The sequence below is a fragment of the Pelobates fuscus genome, chromosome 5 (genome assembly GCF_036172605.1).
Source record: "Pelobates fuscus isolate aPelFus1 chromosome 5, aPelFus1.pri, whole genome shotgun sequence".
Taxonomy (NCBI): Eukaryota; Metazoa; Chordata; class Amphibia; order Anura; family Pelobatidae; genus Pelobates; species Pelobates fuscus.
This window is the reverse complement of record NC_086321.1, coordinates 108,083,322-108,104,186: the sequence shown is the minus strand read 5'-3', so window position 1 is coordinate 108,104,186 and position 20,865 is coordinate 108,083,322. Positions and strand designations below refer to the sequence as shown.

At 42.7% G+C, this 20,865-nt stretch overlaps 1 protein-coding gene across 1 annotated transcript in view; it reads right to left on the bottom strand.

Annotated features, from left to right (window-relative positions):
- The window catches only part of SNX24 (sorting nexin 24), a 112,088-nt gene that overhangs the window by 53,044 nt on the left and 38,179 nt on the right, over window positions 1-20,865 (bottom strand). Inside the window, exon 2 of the mRNA XM_063456942.1 lies at window positions 5,942-6,025. Within this exon, the coding sequence (XP_063313012.1) occupies window positions 5,942-6,025 (84 nt within the window). The remainder of the gene's footprint in view (window positions 1-5,941; window positions 6,026-20,865) is intronic.

The window sequence follows — 20,865 nt, the reverse complement described above, 5'->3', positions numbered from 1 at the left end:
TCTATAAAAAATAATAATACAAAATAAATAAAATATAATATATATTTACACTATATTAATATTATAAATATGTGTGTAATTATTTCAGTGAAGCAGATCTATTTGGGAATGCAGTGTTTTTTTATAAACATCTTATATTAGATAGACATACTTATACTTTGCAACATTAGGAAGTATAGATGTGGGTGTAGGTAAACCGTAAGGGGGTTGTGATAAAGGGTCAGACCCAAACAAAAAGATTAGAAACACATACACAAACATATTATTGGTACCCTACTGGTATTATAGGGGTTAATTTGTTAAGGTCTGACATTGTTTGTTATTTTATTGTGTGTATATTGTTGGAGAAGTATGATTTTATGCTATAACTAACATTATGATTTTTATTTTCATTGCTTCCCTACTGCACTTTTTTCTGGTGTTTTTAGTTGTGTTTTCTGAGTTAAAGGGATTCTCCAGTGCCCGGAAATCAAACCTGTTTTCCTGGCACTATAGAATCCTGGAGTGCCCCCTCCATCCCATGTCGCTGAAGGTGTTAAAACCCTTTCAGCTACTTACCTGAATCCAGCACCGATGTACCTTGGCGCTGGTCAGGCTCCGCCCACGCTCCTCCCCCACCGACATCAGCTGGCGGGGGAGACCTGCTGCGCGCGCGCATTAGATCTATCCATAGAAAAGCATTATTCAATGCGTCCTGTGGGGACAATCTGACGCTGGAGGTCCTTGAGGACTTCCAGCATCAGATAACTAACCAAAAGTCTTTTACGAATCCGGAAGTGCCCCCAGTAACTGTCTGGCAGACAGCCACAAAGGGCAGACTTAGAGCTTCAATGTAAACATTGCAGTTCTCTAGAACTGCAATGTTTAACATTGCAGCACTAAGTGCAAAAGGGACACATCACCCAGACCACCTCAATTAACTGAAGTGGTCTGGGTGCCTAAAGTGTCCCTTTAACAGTGATACACAACCATTTAAAATGTATTTTTCCTTCCTTCATTCTCTCTTCTAACAGAATGTAAATTAAAATTCTAGTATGCTGCAGTGGTTATGGTACCATGAGTCCCTGGTTGCCAGTAATCTATTATGAATGGTTTGCCGCTTACCTTCGGTACTTCAGGACTGACTTGGTGTGATAAAGCTCACTTTGGCATTATCATACTAACTCCTTCCAGCTAAAAGGTAGTATTCCTTTTCTGAGAATAGCAAGTTAAACAGATTAACAGCAAATGGTGGGGATATAGTATTTTCTTTGTACCATATTATCCTGGGTTGCTCACTAAACTTCAAATTGTAGCGTACTGAAATCTGAATGGCAAAATTAATGGAACACTATAGGGTCAGAAACACAAACGTGTATCCCTGACCCTATAGTCTTAAAACCATTTAGGTGGAAAGAGTTCAGAGAAGGGCTACTAAACTGGTTCATGGATTGCAGGATAAAAACTTACCAGGAAAGGTTAAAGGAACTTAACATGTATATCTTGGAGGAAAGACGAGACAGGGGGGATATAATAGAAACATTTAAATACATAAAGGGAGTCAACACAGTAAACAAGGAGACTATATTTAAAAGAAGAAAAACTACCTCAACAAGAGGACATAGTCATAAATTAGAGGGGCAAACTGTTTAAAAATAATTTTAGGAATTATAACTTTACAGAGAGGGTAGTGGACACATGGAATAGCCTTCCAGCTGAAGTGGTAGAGGTTAACACAGTAAAGGAGTTTAAGCATGCGTGGGATAGGCATAAGGCTACCCTAGACTTAAGATAAGGCCAGGGATTAATTAAAGTATTTAGAAAATTGGGAAGACTAGATGGGCCAAATGGTTCCTATCTGCCGTCACAATCTATGTTTCTATGATATTTTTGCAGCCTTATGGCTCCGCATTAAAAAGAGGCAGAGGTCTCTTCTGACCTCACAATATTCCTCCCTTATGGTTGACCATGCAAGAGATAGCGCCTTGCATAGGCGTGCGCACGGGGTGTGCCGGGTGTGCCTGGGCACACCCTAATCCCGCGGCACGCCTATGTATATTGAGACCGGCAGGGGAGATCTCAGGATCCCCCCTGTCGGCTCATGCACAGCCGGCGCTATCCGAGCGCCGGCTCTGCTCTCAGCCTTCCTCCCCACTGACCCACATGCAGGGAGGGAGGCAGGAGAGGACCCGGCGGAGCTATTGCCGGCAGCTCCGCCGGGTTCCTCTCGCGAGATATGAGCGTTGCCGCGGCAACGCTCAAATCTCGCGAGAGTGACCTCTAGCCCCAGAGGGGCTAGAGTTCACTCTCCACTGGACTACCAGGGAAGGAATCAGCAGCAACAGGATCCCCCCTCCCTACAAAAGGTAAGAAGGGAGGGGGGATAGCAAGTAATGTACCCCCACCTCCGCCCCCACAATCACCCACACACATACAGCACCCACACACATACAAGACCCACAGACATACACAGCACCCACAGACATACAGCACCCACACACATACAGCACCCACACACACACACACAGCACCCACACACACACACACACACATCACCCACACACATACAGCACCCTCACACATACATCACCCACACACATACATCACCCACACACATACAGCACCCACACACATACAGCACCCACACACATACATCACCCACACACATACAGCACCCACACACATACAGCACCCACACACATACAGCACCCACACACATACAGCACCCACACACATACAGCACCCACACACATACAGCACCCACACACATACAGCACCCACACACATACAGCACCCACAGACATACAGCACCCACACACATACAGCACCCACACACATACAGCACCCACAGACATACACAGCACCCACACACATACACAGCACCCACAGACATACACAGCACCCACAGACATACACAGCACCCACACACATACAGCACCCACACACATACAGCACCCACACACATACAGCACCCACACACATACAGCACCCACACACATACAGCACCCACACACATACAAGACCCACACACATACAAGACCCACAGACATACAAGACCCACAGACATACACAGCACCCACACACATACAGCACACACACACACATACAGCACCCACAGACATACACAGCACCCTCACACACACACATACATCACCCACACACATACAGCACCCTCACCCACACACATACATCACCCACACACATACATACATCACCCACACACATACATACATCACCCACACACATACATCACCCACACACATACATCACCCACACACATACATCACCCACACACATACATCACCCACACACATACAAGACCCACAGACATACAAGACCCACAGACATACACAGCACCCACACACATACAGCACACACACACATACAGCACACACACACACATACAGCACCCACACACATACAGCACCCACAGACATACACAGCACCCACACACATACAGCACCCACACACATACAGCACCCACACACATACAGCACCCACACACATACAGCACCGACAGACATACACAGCACCCACACACATACAGCACCCACACACATACAGCACCCACACACATACAGCACCCACAGACATACACAGCACCCACACACATACAGCACCCACACACATACAGCACCCACACACATACAGCACACACACACATACATCATCCACACACATACAGCACCCACACACATACAGCACCGACAGACATACACAGCACCCACACACATACAGCACCCACACACATACAGCACCCACACACATACAGCACCCACAGACATACACAGCACCCACACACATACAGCACACACACACATACATCATCCACACACATACAGCACCCACACACATACAGCACCCACACACATACATCACCCACACACATACAGCACCCACACACATACAGCACCCACACACATACAGCACCCACACACATACAGCACCCACAGACATACAGCACCCACACACATACAGCACCCACAGACATACACAGCACCTACACACACACAACACCCACAGACATACAGCACCCACACACATACAGCACCCACAGACATACACAGCACCTACACACATACAGCACCCACACACATACAGCACCCACACACATACAGCACCCACACACATACAGCACCCACAGACACACACAGCACCCACAGACACACAGCACCCACAGACACACAGCACCCACACACATACACAGCACCCACACACATACACAGCACCCACAGACATACACAGCACCCACACACATACACAGCACCCACACACATACACAGCACCCACAGCACCCACACACATACACAGAACCAACACACATACAGCACCCACAGACATACACAGCTGCAACACACATACAGCACCCACACACAGCACCCACACACAGCACCCTCACACAGCACCCTCACACAGCACCCTCACACAGCACCCTCACACAGCACCCTCACACACAGCACACTAACAGCACCCTCACACACACACAGCACACTAACAGTACCCTCACAAACACAAACAGGACCCTAACAAACACACACACAGCACACTACCAGTACCCTCACACACAGTACATTAACAGCACCCTCACAAGCGCACACACACAAACAGCACCCTCACACACAGTACATTAACAGCACCCTCACAAGCGCGCACACACAAACACCCTCACCCACATAGCACACTACCAGCACGTCACACACACATCACACTAACAGCACCCTCACACAGCACACACACACAGCACAGCACAGTGTGTGTATATATATATATGTGTATATATATATACACATATACATACATACATATATATATGCGGCGTGTGCTTGTGCTTTAGGGTGCACACCCTAATGCAATAGGCTGCGCACGCCTATGGCGCCTTGCCGATGACTGCTTACACACCGAGCAGTCAGGCCTTCATGCAAAGGTCACCCTCACTAGAGGTTAAAGATCCTGTTAACATACACGGCACCCATACGGACAAGCTGAAGAACGCCATCGTTGACTACCAAGCCAGACGTTCGGCAGCTGCTTTATACTCACCATTTCACTTCCATCTTGACCATGAGGTCGTGTTGATGCGTCCTGAAGGAACCCAGTGTGGAACTATGGTGACTACCTTGCTGGACATTGTCCTGACCACAGCCTTGACAGACTTTTTCCACACAGTTCCTACTGCCTTGCAGATCAGGCATTGGCTGACACCAGGATCTCTAAACATATCTCCCACGTGTCTTAGGGATGGCTCCTGCTTATTTACTCCGCTACTGTAATTATATTCTGTCTTTGAGTACTTCATATATTTTGAATTAGCCCTAATGTGCATGGGATCTGCTTTTTTCTTTCTTGCTGGTTTATGCACTCTGTGCATTGTTCTCCCTCCGAATACTATAACAGAGGCCTTGTCAATGTTCTCCATGTCTCCTATAACTTCCATTCCTCTCTCTAGTTACTCATTCAGACATGGGTCGCTGCTTTTGTTCTTTAAAAAAAAAAAAAAAAAGTGCAGTACTCTCTACATCTTGAACAGTAGCATGTATTGTTTATTAGCAGCTGTTTTCTTGCTGGTATGTCTTTAACTGCCTGCATTTTTCATCTTGCAATGAAAAAAAAATTAAGAATCTAAAAAATGTAAAATAAAAAGTAAAAGGTCAGTTAGTTTAAATTAATTTAACCTAATGTTTGGAATATGGTTTTATTATTATTATTATTATTATTATTATTGCCATTTATATAGTGGCAACAGATTCCATAGCACTTTACAATGTTATGAGAGGGGGGGATTAAACTATAAATAGGACAATTACAAAACAACTTACAGGAACGATAGGTTGAAGAGGACCCTGCTCAAACGAGTTTACAGTCTATAGGATCACTACTTATGTAAATGATAGGCAGGTGGATGGGTCCTACAAACAAATAAAATTAAATAAAAAATTGTATTCTATAACATTGAGGACATTACCTTTTTATGAAGTGCATGGAATTCACTGTACCGTTTCTCAACAAAATGTCTTCTTCCGTTCACCAAAACTTCTATTCTAAATACCTAAAATTCAAAGAAGAAAAGGTCATTACTAATGGGCATTTCCTGAAGGAAAACTCCAAGCACCATAACCACTACAGTGTGCTGTTGTGTAAATAGTGCAAGGAGTGCAGTAGCACCCCCAATTAAAGTTGTCAGACTGTTTTAGACTTCTTAACTGGGGTCAACTGGGCCACTCCCTGACTCCTCTCCAGCTGGAAGCTCTCAGCTCTGAGCTAAGGACAGCAATGCAGGGCTTACGTTACTAAGCGCAATCCCCTGTGCCCTGCACTGCAGGGTTTAATTCAGAAGAAGCAAAAGAGAAGCAGAGCAAAACCAGTAAACCCCAGGTAAAAAAACAAACAAACAAAAAAAAAAAAACTGTAAGTTAAAAAAAAAAATGAAAAAAATAATAATAATTCAACAAGCTCAAAATCTATACCAGGAGTAGGCAAACTTCAGCACTACGTTATGGACAACATCTCCAATGCTCTTTGAGCTATACTGCTGGCAAAGCATCAAGGGAGATGTAGTCAAAAACATCTGGAGTGTCGAAGGTTGCCTAACCCTAATCTTTACCTTCTGACATAGGACTTCTCAAACAACACTTTTCGTTCTATAAACAAATCTTGTAGAACCAGTAGGCTTTTCTATTATTCATTACCTATTTTTTCATCTGGTCTGATGCAGCAAAGTATAATTTAACACTGTAAATTAGAACTTTTGGACTTCTTTGAGGTTCAGCTAATGTCGAATGTTTGCTTGATCACCCCACCTAGCACCGTATACGGCTACACACAGTTGTTACATACACTATATAGACAAACTTATTGGGATATCTGACCATTACACCAATAGAGACTTTTATGACATTGCATTCTAAACACATAGACATTAATATGTTGTTGGTCTCCCCTTTGCAGCTCTACTCTTCTGGGAATAGAAAAGGGCCTTCCCCAAACTGTGCCCACAAAGTTGAAAGCATAGCGTTGTCAAAAATGTCTTCATTCAAAGTAAGGGGCATAGCCAAATCCCTTTAAAAAAAACAAAAACATATACTATTATTTCTCATCCACCAAACTTTACAGTTGGCACAATGCAATCAGGCAGGCAACGTTCTCCTGGCCAAGCACAGACTCGCCCATCAAACTGTAAATTTTATGAATTGACTTATTTATTGCAAAGGTGGCATCCTAACACATTGCCATGCTTGGATTAAAGGAGCTCTTTGGAACAACTCATCTTTTCACAAATGTTTGGAAATACAGACTGCATTGCTAGGAGCTTGATTTTATACAACTGTGGCAATGGGTCTGATTGAAACACCTGAATGCAATAATTAGGAGGTGTATCCCAATACGTTTGTCTACATAATGTGTTTTCATACTGAGAAATTACTTAAAGGTCCACCAGGAAGGTTAATGAAATGTCATTTTCTCATGTAAAACTACTCGGCAAAGTGACTGTCTATTGAATTCTAAACAGCTCTATTAAGAATTCCAGGTGACAGACATTTTACTTATTACAAGCACACTGTGTATGGTTGGCAAATTTCTTAACACCCTGAATATTCTTCTTCAGTCTCAGCTGGGGCACATCCTGCCATTTATAACCTACAAAAACAATGTACTAAAAATTGCTTTTCTTTGTGTGACATGTATGACAGAAAGTGCTGATTCCAGCAGCCACTGGAAGGTTACAGGGCCAAAAAGGTGGACTCTCCAGGCTCACCAATTAGTAGCCAACAATGTGATGTGCTTGTGACATTCAGGCCAAAAGGTCACAATATAAGCAGATGAGGCGTAACATAAAATGCTTTTTTGTTTTTTTAAATCAAATACAAGAAATAAACATAAAAAGATCAACAGAAACCCATCTACAATGATGTTGTGAGCAACAACCTCTTGAGAAGAAAAAAAATACAAAAAACATCGTAATATGTATTTAAACTGATCTGAAAAAAAACCCAAACAATCTTCAATATCCTGATTTACATTCTTAATAATTCTATGTCACTAAATTTGGCAACAACTAGATCTTAAACTGTTAGATTGGCATTTTCCAATTATCAACATGAGAATAGAACATTTCTAGGGATATGTAAAAATTTGGCTTAAACATTCCATAAATATGATCACATTTATATTTAAGCATGCAATGAAGCATTCTGAATAAAATACTATATGTATGTGTACTGGTTTTGTAACACTTTACAGGAAATGTTCCCTTAAAAAAAAAAAAAACACACACACACAAAAAACCATCCTGAAATATATATGTAAAAAAAAGACAATAAAAACATGACACACACACAGTTATACACCCAGAGGAAAAACTCACACACAAAGGAAACTGACACACTTAGAGGACACACGCCCTGATTTGACACACACATTCACTGACAGACACACAGTTACACAGAGGAAACTGACACACTTACTCACAGAGTACAATGACACATTTACACATAGAAGACACTGACACACACTGGAAATTGACACACACACACACACACACTCACTGGCAGACATACGCTTACTTATTTGACACATAAGGTCAGACACACTTACAGATACACTCGCTGACATATAAACTCACTGATTTGGCACACATTGACAGACACTCACTGATTTGACACATACACATTCTCTCACAAATTGTTGTTTTTGTACTTTTTTTTTTTTTTTACATTTAAATACACCCAGCCTTCCTACCTTTAAGAGAGCTGTAATTCTAACCCTAAAGTCCAGTGTGGGGCTTGTGTAATCTTCATGCTCATCCAGTCCTGCTCCCTTACTCGCTGTTTAGTGATGCCAAGGACAGAGTGACAGCTCCTGGCATCACAGCTCCCGGCATCACCGGATGGCACACGAGAAAGCAGTGCTAAAAGACCATGAAGTTCCCTCGCTGCCTACGCCTCCATCCTAAACTCAGGGCCTCTTGGGGGAACGCTAAGGTGGCCAGCTCTTGATATACCACCCTACTTGTGGTGCGCATACCATGGGTTGAGTAACTAGGACCCACATTTCTTTCCACTAAACCTAAATTTAATCCCTCCCAAAACCTAAACAAACCCAATCCTTAAAAAAAAAAATAGTCTTTATCTTACAGGGACACTCCAGACATCAAAACAACTTAATCTAAAAGAAAGGTGCCTTTTCCAAGCCAGTTTAGTGAATGGGGAGTCACTGCTGGGCTGAGAGCATTAGTTGATTGCTCTCAACCAATCAGTATTCACCCTGCCTGGCAGCATTCCCGCTTCCTGAATTTAAAAATTCAGAAGGCAGATGCCACCTGGGAAGAGTGGACATTGCCGCTGGAGGCAACTTTGAGGTTAATACTTTAGAGAACAGTTTAACCATTTGAGGTAAGAGTGCCTCCAGGCACCATAACCTCATTTAGATTAAGTTGTGTTGGTGCCTGGTGTGTCCCTTAAACCCTAGTTTAAACTGATCTTAAAAACTGAACACCAAATGTATCCCAATATTAAATTTAACCTCACTCTAACCCTGAAGTAAATAATGCTAAACACTCTTTATATCACAATTATAGCATTTTGAATCCTCTCTAACACTGAACACCCCATGTAATCTAATTCTCATGTCAATTTATGAAACATCCCTTTAGCCTAACTGCTTCTAACAAATTAAAGGGATACTATAGTCACCATAACAGCTTAATGTAGTGGTTCTGGTGTCTATAGCACTGCCTTTTCAGATAAAATGCATTGTTTACATTGCTGTCTAGGAACACGTTTAGTGGCAGTCACTCAAACTGCCACTAAAGTTGCTTCCTAGTCCAGCATTCAGAAACTCTACTCTCTGCATAAACATTCTCCCATAGAGATGCTTTTATTTAATGCAAGTCTATGAGAAGATGCTGATTGGCATAGCGTGGCATTTTAAAGCACATGCGCAATAGCCTTCCAAAGCTTTCCTTTGGCAAAATTTAGGATTGGCTGAGATCATCAAGACTGATGATCTCAGACATGAGATGGGGGCAGTGGCAGCAAGACCAGCACAGCGTCAGAGAAAAGAGGAGTAAAATCACCTTTTTACTGCACAAAGATGGGGCTTGTCACCTAAACAGCCACTTCAACAGTATATTGTCTGGAATAGGTTTGTACTCATTACACTATAGTGTTGCTTTAACCCTGCATACATCTACGTAGCTGCATATACTCAATATACTCTGATTCAAACACAATACATTACAAGCAGAAATATACACACACATATGCTGTTTTCAAATTTAAGTTTTCAAGCCTGCAATGTCCAGTTAATAAAAACATTAAACTCATTTTAATTGTGTAAATCATGCCCTGCCTAGCGCTATTCCCTGGTAATGGAGCAAACCATTTTGCAACTGTTTGTCCTCTTACCAGGATCCATGCTGGGTTGCCTCTAAGGGCAGGTGGCATGCATTCAGCTTGTGCAGAAGCCATATACCAATTCCAGCCATTCATTGGCCGACAGTGCTCTTGGCCAATGAATACCTTCCATGCAAAGAATCTGCAAAGAATTGGCATTAGTCAGCTCAGAACTCGGAATTTAACTACAGCAGATTAAATGAAATAAATAAAATAACTGTAACCTAGCCTACACATTGTACCCAGAATGCATATTTTATGAACAAGTTTGCAGTGAACAACTGCTGTTACCTGGTCTCACTTCATGTGTCATACTGAAGTAAGCAGCTCACAACCAGGGCCGGACTGGCCCACCGGGATACCGGGACATTTCCCGGTGGGCCGCGGCACCTGGGGGCTGCTGGGGGCAATATATGTGCCACCGGGTGGCCGGTCCGGTGGCACACACTTTAAGGGGGCCGGCCGGCAGGCGGCCGCATTGCGCGCTGCAGCCTCGCCGGTCCGGCGGCACACCTAATGCTGAGGGCTGAGGGAGGAGCATGTCTCTCTACCATGCTCCCTCGCGGTTCCCACAATCCCCAGCTGGGGATTGTGGGAACCGCGAGGGAGCATGGTAGAGAGACATGCTCCTCCCTCAGCCCTCAGCATTAACAGTGCTGCCGGACCGGCGAGGCTGCAGCGCGCAATGCGGCCGGCCCCCAGACTCCTCTCAGGTGGGTGGGGGGGATGGAAGTGGGGGGGGTGAAGAGAGAGAGAGAGACAGAGGTGGGGGGGGGGATGAAGAGAGAGACAGAGGTGGGGGGGGGGATGAAGAGAGAGACAGAGGTGGGGGGGGGATGAAGAGAGAGACAGAGGTGGGGGGGATGAAGAGAGAGACAGAGGGGGGGATGAAGAGAGAGAGGGGGGGATGAAGAGAGAGAGAGGGTAGAGAGAGAGAGACAGAGGGGGGTGGAGAGAGAGACAGGGGGGTGGAGAGAGAGAGACAGGGGGGTGGAGAGAGAGAGACAGAGGGGGTGGTGACTAGAGAGAGAGACAGAGGGGGGTGAAGAGAGAGAGAGACAGAGGGGGGTGAAGAGAGAGAGAGATGGGGGGGTGAATAGAGAGAGAGACAGAGGGGGGTGAATAGAGAGAGAGACAGAGGGGGGTGAATAGAGAGAGACAGAGGGGGGTGAATAGAGAGAGAGACAGAGGGGGGTGAATAGAGAGAGAGAGACAGAGGGGGGGAGAGTGAGACACAAGGGGGGAGAGAGGGGCGAATAGAGAGAGACAGAGGGGGAGGGAGAGTGCCACAGGAAAAAGGGGGAGAAAGAGACAGAGGGGGGAGAGTGAGACACAAGGGGAGAAAGAGGCGTAAATAGAGAGAGACAGAGGGGGAGGGAGAGTGCCACAGGGAAAGGAGGGAGAAAGAGACAGAGGGGGGAGAGTGAGACACAAGGGGAGAAAGAGGCGTAAATAGAGAGAGACAGAGGGGGAGGGAGAGTGCCACAGGGAAAGGAGGGAGAAAGAGACAGAGGGGAGAGAGAGAGACACAAGGGGAGAAAGAGGGGTGAATAGAGAGAGACAGTGCCACAGGGAAAGGGGGGAGAAAGAGACAGAGGGGGGAGAGTGAGACACAAGGTGAGAAAGAGGGGCGAATAGAGAGAGACAGAGGGGGAGGGAGAGTGCCACAGGAAAAAGGGGGTAAAGAGACAGAGGGGGGAGAGTGAGACACAAGGGGAGAAAGAGGCGTGAATAGAGAGAGACAGAGGGGTTGGGAGAGTGCCACAGGGAAAGGAGGGAGAAAGAGACAGAGGGGGGAGAGTCAGACACAAGGGGAGAAAGAGGCGTAAATAGAGAGAGACAGAGGGGGAGGGAGAGTGCCACAGGGAAAGGAGGGAGAAAGAGACAGAGGGGGGAGAGTGAGACACAAGGGGAGAAAGAGGGGTGAATAGAGAGAGACAGTGCCACAGGGAAAGGGGGGAGAAAGAGACAGAGGGGGTAGAGTGAGACACAAGGGGAGAAAGAGGGGTGAATAGAGAGAGACAGAGGGGGAGGGAGAGTGCCACAGGGAAACTCTTGCCCTGGAGCTACGGGCTAGAGTTCACTCCCACCACTGCGACCACCAGGGATTCCTGGTGGTCCAAGTGGTGAGAGTGAACTCTAGCCCCATACAAACACTGCCCACACACACCATACACATTCACACACTGTCCCCCCATACACACACACAGACCCCCATACACACATTCCCCTACACACACAGCCACCCATACACACATTGCCCCACGCACCCTACACACTGAACCTTTCACACACATTGCACCCCTCACACATTGCACCACTGCTCCTATACCCTACTACAGCTCCATATCCCAGCAGACCCCAGGTAAGTTGTCAAACTGTACTTAAACGGTTTGACTACTTACTCTGGGAGCGGGTCCCGGCACTCCTGGCACCATACCCACTACACAGAGCAGTAGTGGTTATTGTGCATGGATTATTTCTTTAAATAATCTATAGGTGCCCCTCCTGAGATCAGGCTCTGGATCCGCCACTGATTTATATTATATATATATATATATATATATATATATATATATATATATATATATATATATATATATATATAATTATGCCTATTATATTTACACATATATTAATGTACATTTATATATGCATAATACACTAAGAAATGTCATTGATATGTACAATATGTAATGAGCAGATATTGGCCCAGTCTTGTTGCTAGGTAGGTGCATACTCCAGCACAATAACATATTTAAAGTGAAGAGTGCACCCACAGGACCTCAAAATAAACAAGATAACTTCATTTTTTACAGTTGTGCCCTACATACATTCACCATTTCAATCCCATTACCAAGCTTTCCTTAATATGTCATGGTAGTTGGACTGAAACATTGGTTATATGCGAAGGCACGTCTGCTTAAAATAAATCTGCACTCTTTTTTTTAAGCCTATATGTGCTTTTTTCACGTTGGAGTAATAAGTTTAATTTTAAGTTATCTTTTCTAACTCTGTATCTGCACACTATGCTGGCGCGACGCATTATGGGGCTGGTAAATAATTTTTTTCCAGGGCTGCTTTTAATTCCCAGTCCGGCCCTGCTCACAACACAAGATAAAATTAAATGCATCTCAAATATTTGTTCACGGTAGGACGTGCTTTAAAACTTTGTTCTACTGAGGAAGACAGGGTTAAATATGGGTAAATTGGCTTTGAGTCCTTCTAAAACAGAGAAAGTGCAGATATTTACTAGCTAACAATGTGAGGAAGTTAGTTCATGGATTGTAAAGTGCCAAAGTAAAGAAGGAAGAATTACAAATTGAAATATAAAAATCAGTTTGAGGAAATTAGTTTGCCATAACAATGCTATCGTCTAGTAGATAATTACAACATATAGAGGTCTGAAATTAAAAACCCGAATGTAATTATACAGTGTGTAACCCAGCCATCACCCACATGTCAGGCAATATTAAAACACATACTGTGCAGTATCAGTGAGAGAACGGTATAAATTGAGCTCAGAAAATATCCGGTTTATGGTTCGATCTAGATAAAGAGTTGGAAGGGGCTGTAGGCTATGGAAAAGGAATGCATGAAATCACATTGAAAGATAAGACCATTAATGGTAATAGAAAAGATCATAGGACATTATGCATGTGGCTTGGTGGAATAGGAAGATAAGCAATGGCAGGTAATAATGACTAAGGCAAAAATCATGGTGTAGGATTATTTTAAAATGGTTAGTCCAAGCAACATAACCACTATAGCCCGCTGGCCTAGCTTCCTGGTAATGGGGTGAACCATTTTGCAATCCATTGCAGTCTTACATGGTGCTGATGGACACCTTGTTTACTTTAAAAGTACACTCAAGCAGGACACACAGTGCTAGTCTGGCACTGCGAGCAGCAGGGAAAGGGGAGTGGCTGACCTGCTCTGCACTCAGCACTCTAGCGCCACCGCACAGCCGCTGGGTATGACTCCATATGATGCAGCAGGTGATCGCCGTGGGCCGCGGGAATACCACAACACAAAGCAGCCCCTGGGTCGCAAAAATACCAATGGTGGACCTCATGCCGTATATCATATATTAATAAAAACCCACTATGAACTCATTGTTTAATTTACGGGTTATGTTATCTGTATCTGACCACTTCACAATCTCAAAAAATAAATATATCTTATGGCACAAGACAAGAGCTCATATAATCCTTAATGAGAGGCTCCTGTTCTAAAGAATTAACGGTTGTAGATCACTAGCAAGAACTGTAAAAGTTAGTTTCCTTTTTGTTTATTTTGCATTTATTATGCACAATAGAACGCAGTGCAAACATGAGGTCTGTTCCAGTAGGAAGAGCTCCTTTGAGGACCTTGACCAGTTGTATATATCCTCGGCTCAGAGGAAGGACAAACACTAAACAAAAAGAACATTTACATCAATGGTATGTTTTCCTGTTCCTCATCAAATGGTCAGCATCACAAAATATTCATCACAACAGAGAACTAACATTATTCACTATGTGAATAATATAATCAATTATGCATAATCAAGAGGTATCACTTTATAAGGGTTAAATGTGTGAAGATAAGCATCACAACAAACTGGCACATCCTATGCTATGAATACAAGTCACCCAAAATATGGAATCAGCACTTAGTAAGCTATAGAATGTTCCCAGTGATTTGTCATTGATTTTTCCACCCAAAACAAAGAACCTTTTTCAAGTTACATGATCTATCATGATCAGACAATTTGTATCTTGGCTTTATTCTGGAAACAATGACTAAAAATATGTTGCTTGCAAAAGCAGAGATAAGTTTTATGTTGGTAGCAGCTGTTTACACTATGCATAATCTATACGAGAAACTGCAACTAGTACAGGTTATGTTCCATGTCCATTAGTACAACTGAATATTCAGAAAAGATGAGAAATGCCAGTGTTTCACGGTGTGCTCCTGTCCCCTGACTATTATTGTGTGCTTTTCTTTAGCCTTGGTAGTCCAATGTACATTGTATCATAGACCATGCACGAAGTTTACTGCTATTTTACAGCCACAGAGCCTGTGACATTGATATTAGGTCACCAAGACCTTACTAACTCCAATACTGGACCTATATATAACCTGCTAAAGATCAGTGGTCCTTAAAAGTGACAATCCCGACCTCTAAAGCTCTTCCATTTTTTTTATTCTTTTCATTTTACAAGTGGAGATTTCAATAAAAACTGACACTTTTTATTGCACCCACGTGAGTTCTGTTACTTCTTGATTGTTTAGCACAGTGGATCTAAACCAAAGAGGCAGGCAATTCTTCAGAGCACCTACCTTGCAAAAAGACATCTCATTAAACTGCATTAGGAAGTCTGATTTAACAGCCTGGGCGGCTGGGTGGGGTTAGAAGAGGAGGGCTTGCAAAGGCTGCAGACAATATGTCTATACTACAGCTTTTGCATGCTTTTTTTTTTTTTTTACCGTGATGCCAATGAAAACAATGCATAATTAAATGCATGCATGTTTTCATTTGCGGTATATCTACTAAAAAGATATAGTGTGGAGTTTCCAGTTAATATGTTCTAAGAAACTGGACTTTCTAAAATAGCACGGAAACCCAGATTTTGTTAATGGACTAATGGTTAAGGCAGGGCTTTACACATTTGTTTGCAATCTAGGAGCCAGCTTTTTTTTTTTTTTTTAAACTACCAAAGTTTCATTTACAACGAGAATTATACAATTCCTAAAGGGACACTACAGTCACCAAAACCTGACTATAGCCAGTCCCTGTAGCCTTTTCAATGTAAACGCTGCATTTTCAGAGAAAAGGCAAGGTTTACATTTCTGCCTAATAACACCTCTACTGACAGTCACTCAGATGGCCACTAGAGAGTCCTGTGTCAGTATTGCACAATGTTTAGCATCTTTGTTCAGCATCTCCACACTCTGCATGGAAGTGCTGCATGTTACTCATTGAGAACATGCGCAATATCCTCCCTATGCTTTCCTATGGGAAAACATTGGGTTAGCTGAAGTCACAAAGGTTAATGATCTCAGTCATGGAGGTGGGACAAGCCATGACTAAACAGACATAGCCTGGGAAAAAAGGGGAGTAAAAACTCCTCTCTCATGTGATCAGAGGGGGGCAGGTAGATAAACAGAAACACTCTAACAGACACACTGACAGAGACACAAACACTCAGTGACAGAGATATACACACAAATTGACATTTTTAATCAGTACAGCCTCCCTACCTTTGGGAGAGTCAAGTGGATCTTTCCCTGGAGTCCAGTGGGGCTGCTCTCTCATCCTGCATGCCAGGTAGCAGTATTCTACCTGCAGCTCCTCTCTGCTCTCTGTAGTGATGCCAGGGCCGGAGTAACATCATATTCCGGATCCTACCATCACTATACAGTAGGAGGGAGCAGAGAGGAGCTGCAGGAAGATCACTGCTCCTTCACACACTGCCCAAGCCTGCCACCTCCATGCAGCCCAGGGCAGCCGCCTCCATGATCCCCAGGGCATCCGGCTACAATGTTCCCTGTGCCGGCCTCCTTCATGCTCCCCAGGGTGGCAGGCTTCATTGTTCCACAATCCAGGCCCTTAAGCTAGAGAGCTACAAATCCCAGGAGGTGATCATCACGTCAGCATGATGATGATGACAAATGTGGCTCATGCTTCTTATAAAGAAAAGCATTGGATTCAAAACCTTTCTAGGAGAAGCACTGGATTGGCATGATGTTGCAATTGCTGCAAAATGCACCTTAGTCAGTGATGCTTCTCTGACTAGATTGCACAGGGTACACATAATTGCAGCCTGAGCCGTTTATTGTAAGATCCTCAGAGTTTAGAATGTCTTGGCATTGGATTAGTGGTAAATTTGGATTTATTTTTTTTACAATCCTTATTTAAAGAAGTTATTGACATCATTTTCGTGAAGGGAGAGGTACAAAATTGGAAACCGGTAAGTAGGCATACAACAGCCATAATAGTACAAAAGTACTTCAACACAGATATTACACTAGTAGTGAACGTGACAATAGAAAGCCCCTGTGGAACAGGGGTGACAGACCCTTAACTAGTTTGAACTATGCCCAAGTGGGCGAACTAGATGAGTTCCATATGGGAGGTACAGGTAAATGTTATGCCTTTTTTCCCCACTAAAAAGGAAATCCAAGATTAAGAATACATTTATTTTTAATGTTGGAGTGGTGTTCCTTAACGGAATTGTCACCATTAACACCAAAACATAGAGCAAATTATCACTAAATCTGTTCTATGTCTGCTAATTTACATGAACCCATTCTGAGCATCTCCGCATTGAAAAAATGCAAATGCCACTGTACATAAGGTCTGTGCGTGAATCTTTGCACAGATAGTCCCAAACAGTTTTCTTGATCTCTTTCAACTTGAAGTCTTGTCAATATATGGATTGTCTTCCTTTCTAATTCAGTGAAAAAGCTAGTTTTCCATTAGTCTCTGCCTTTCTAATTTTCAATACAGGTTTACTAAATGTAATTATTAAGGGCAGATTCAAGAAAGCAATTACTGTGCTACTGGTTTGTATCTTCAAAGTCTTAATAAGCAAGGAGAAGTTTGAATGCTATCGCAAGTAGAGAAATTTCAACATGATGGGGCGAGTGTCCACCTGCTCTAAAACATACCGATCAACTGTCCAGAATGCAGTGTCACAGTCTCGAGTTTGGGTCCCTGTTCTGCCAAGCTGCTTTTTCTGTAGTTTATTGTGTCTGAGAGATCATAGAAAAGACTACAGAAAGGACAGATTAAGGCAGTGTTTGAATGAGCAATAATTAAATCTCAATCATCTTTTTTTTCATGTAAATGCAACACTACAAGAGGCTGTGGAGGATCTACCCACTCTTTCTTTATATTATATGAGGAATTATAGAGTTGAGCAAGTTTAACAGGAATACACAGGACAAGGCAGGGCTAAGGGGAAAAATGTAAAAGGGAAAACAGGGCTGGCCTGAGGATCCAAAGCAGCCCTAAAAAAAAAAAAAAAAATCTATGCCAGCCCCATAAGTCATTGCGCTATATATTGTCACATGTAATCTGTAAGGAGACGTCTTGCCACCCCAAATGATGGAATAATATATATATATATATATATATATATATATATATATATATATATATATATATATATTATATATATATATATATACTCATAAATGAAAAAAATTGGAGATTGCTGAACAAAGAGCCAGAGTACGCCTAGATTCCAGTGCCAACACCAAAACCATGAAAACACAATTGTTTCTCCCTATGACCTACCATACAGCAACTACAAAAATAAGAAACACGATATACAGACACTGGGACGTGATACAAGCTGATAAGAATCTCCCTTCAATCCTCCAACAACGTCCCTTGATTAGCTACAAGAGAAACCGTAATCTGAGGGACCTACTAGTTTGCAATGACCCCATTCAATGTTATACTAAGAAAACATGGATCAAAAAGAAGGGATGTTTTAAGTGCACTGGTTGTGTAACATGCAGCCATATGCTGACCAGCACTTCATTTGCCCATCCACACACGGGCAAACGGATACCGATCAAGCATTACATCACTTGCACGACAGACCATGTCATCTACATGGTGACCTGTCCATGTGGACTATCGTATGTCGGGAAGACAGACCTCACATTACGTGATAGGATGCGGGGTCATCGATCCGGAATAATGACGGCATATAGGGACCAGACCACAGAAAAACCTGTGGCTAAACATTTTTTGGCTATGCAGCACCATCTTCCCACACTTAAATTTATCGGAATTGATCATGTACCTCCTCTTGTCCGTGGTGGTGATCGTTCTAAAATCCTTCTACAGAGAGAATCCTATTGGATCCACTACTTGGACACAGTTACACCCAAGGGACTAAATGAAAACAATGTATATTCAATGTTCCTGTGAGCCTTGTAGTATTAAGATTCCTTCATTTTCATTTTTTCTGTTATATTTTTCATATACTCTTCATTTATTATTTTTTTCATGGGTTTTATTTTTTATTTTTATTTTTATTTCTTTTCACCAGTGGCTTTATGTCAATGATTGGCGGAAGCATGGAGTTTCCTTTTGCTCAGCTCAGGCAGATATTACCGCTACATTCCAGAATTGATGTAGGTAGCAATAATATGCTTCCAGCTTGTTTAGTATATTAACAAATGTTTTTCCTAAAGGCCACTGATTATGGTTTAGATAATCAGGAGTGTCGCGTATGGTTAATCCCTGTGTTTTTATTTACTTTTGGCATTTTGATATGTATAAAGCAAACATACGTTACAATTACTGGCGTAAGCCTGTAACACAGTTTCTTTTTGTTTAAGCTCAGGCGGATACTACTGTCACATACCTGAACTGATGTAGGTAGTAATGATATGCTTATAGCATGTTTGGTATATTAACAAATGTTTTCCCTAAAGGCCTCCTATCATGGTTCAGAGAATCAGGAGTGTTGCGTATGGTTAGTCCCTGTGTTTTCATTCACTTGTGGCATTTTGATATGTATACAGCAAACACATGCTATAATTATGATTTTTTGAGGAATCAATCCTTTTGAGGATAATATTTAGAGACAGGTGTCTTTTTAGTTTGTGGCTGGAGTCTAGCTTTCATATACTTTAGACCCATGTTGTACTGCTGTTTCTTTATATACTACAAGTTTTTCCTTCTGTATACAGCAATCACATGCTTTTCAGTTCTTTTTTCTGTCTACATGGAATTTCAGATTATTCTATTTGTGGGTAGTTAGATATTTAGTAGGTCGTCCTTCTGATCATCCTAGTCCTCTAGAAAGGAAATATACTCAGATAGTACATGTATACAGTTGAACAAGTCAGTGTCATCTGTGCAGTCCAGTACATACTCATTAGTACTAACATTTTATTAGTACATTTTATAATATGCTTTAGTGCATAGAACATGCAAGATCCAGTACCCTTGCACAAATCTTACATATACAGCAATGTATGAATATATGTTGTTCTCTGCTCTTGATTTTATTTTATTTCATTTTATTTAGGATGTCATGTATATATATTTTCTCACTACTTTGCATTCACTTGGTGGCTACACTTTATCACTTGTGTGTTTTTTTACACCACGCACAGTATTGCACAGCACTGGTTATTGTCTACCAGTGCTCTTTTCTGGCATCAGGGTTAAGTAGACCCTTCAGCAGTTTTCACTTAGTCCTCCCTAATGCTTCACTTGTGCCCGGCATGTAATCATGTTCTGTGTATATTGTTGCCTCGGCAACCACTTTGACTCCGCCCGACGTCCCGATCACGTGACGTCCTATACGGCTTCCAATCACTTCCGGGTTGTAACGGACAGACTCACTCCTCCTCACTTCACCATTGGGTAAGTGCACTTTCTTTTAGATTTGTATTTGATATATAAACACAGTACTGTCATGTACTCTATGATCTTGAAAAAGACCCGGCAGGGTCGAAACGTCGATTGATTTTTGTACAC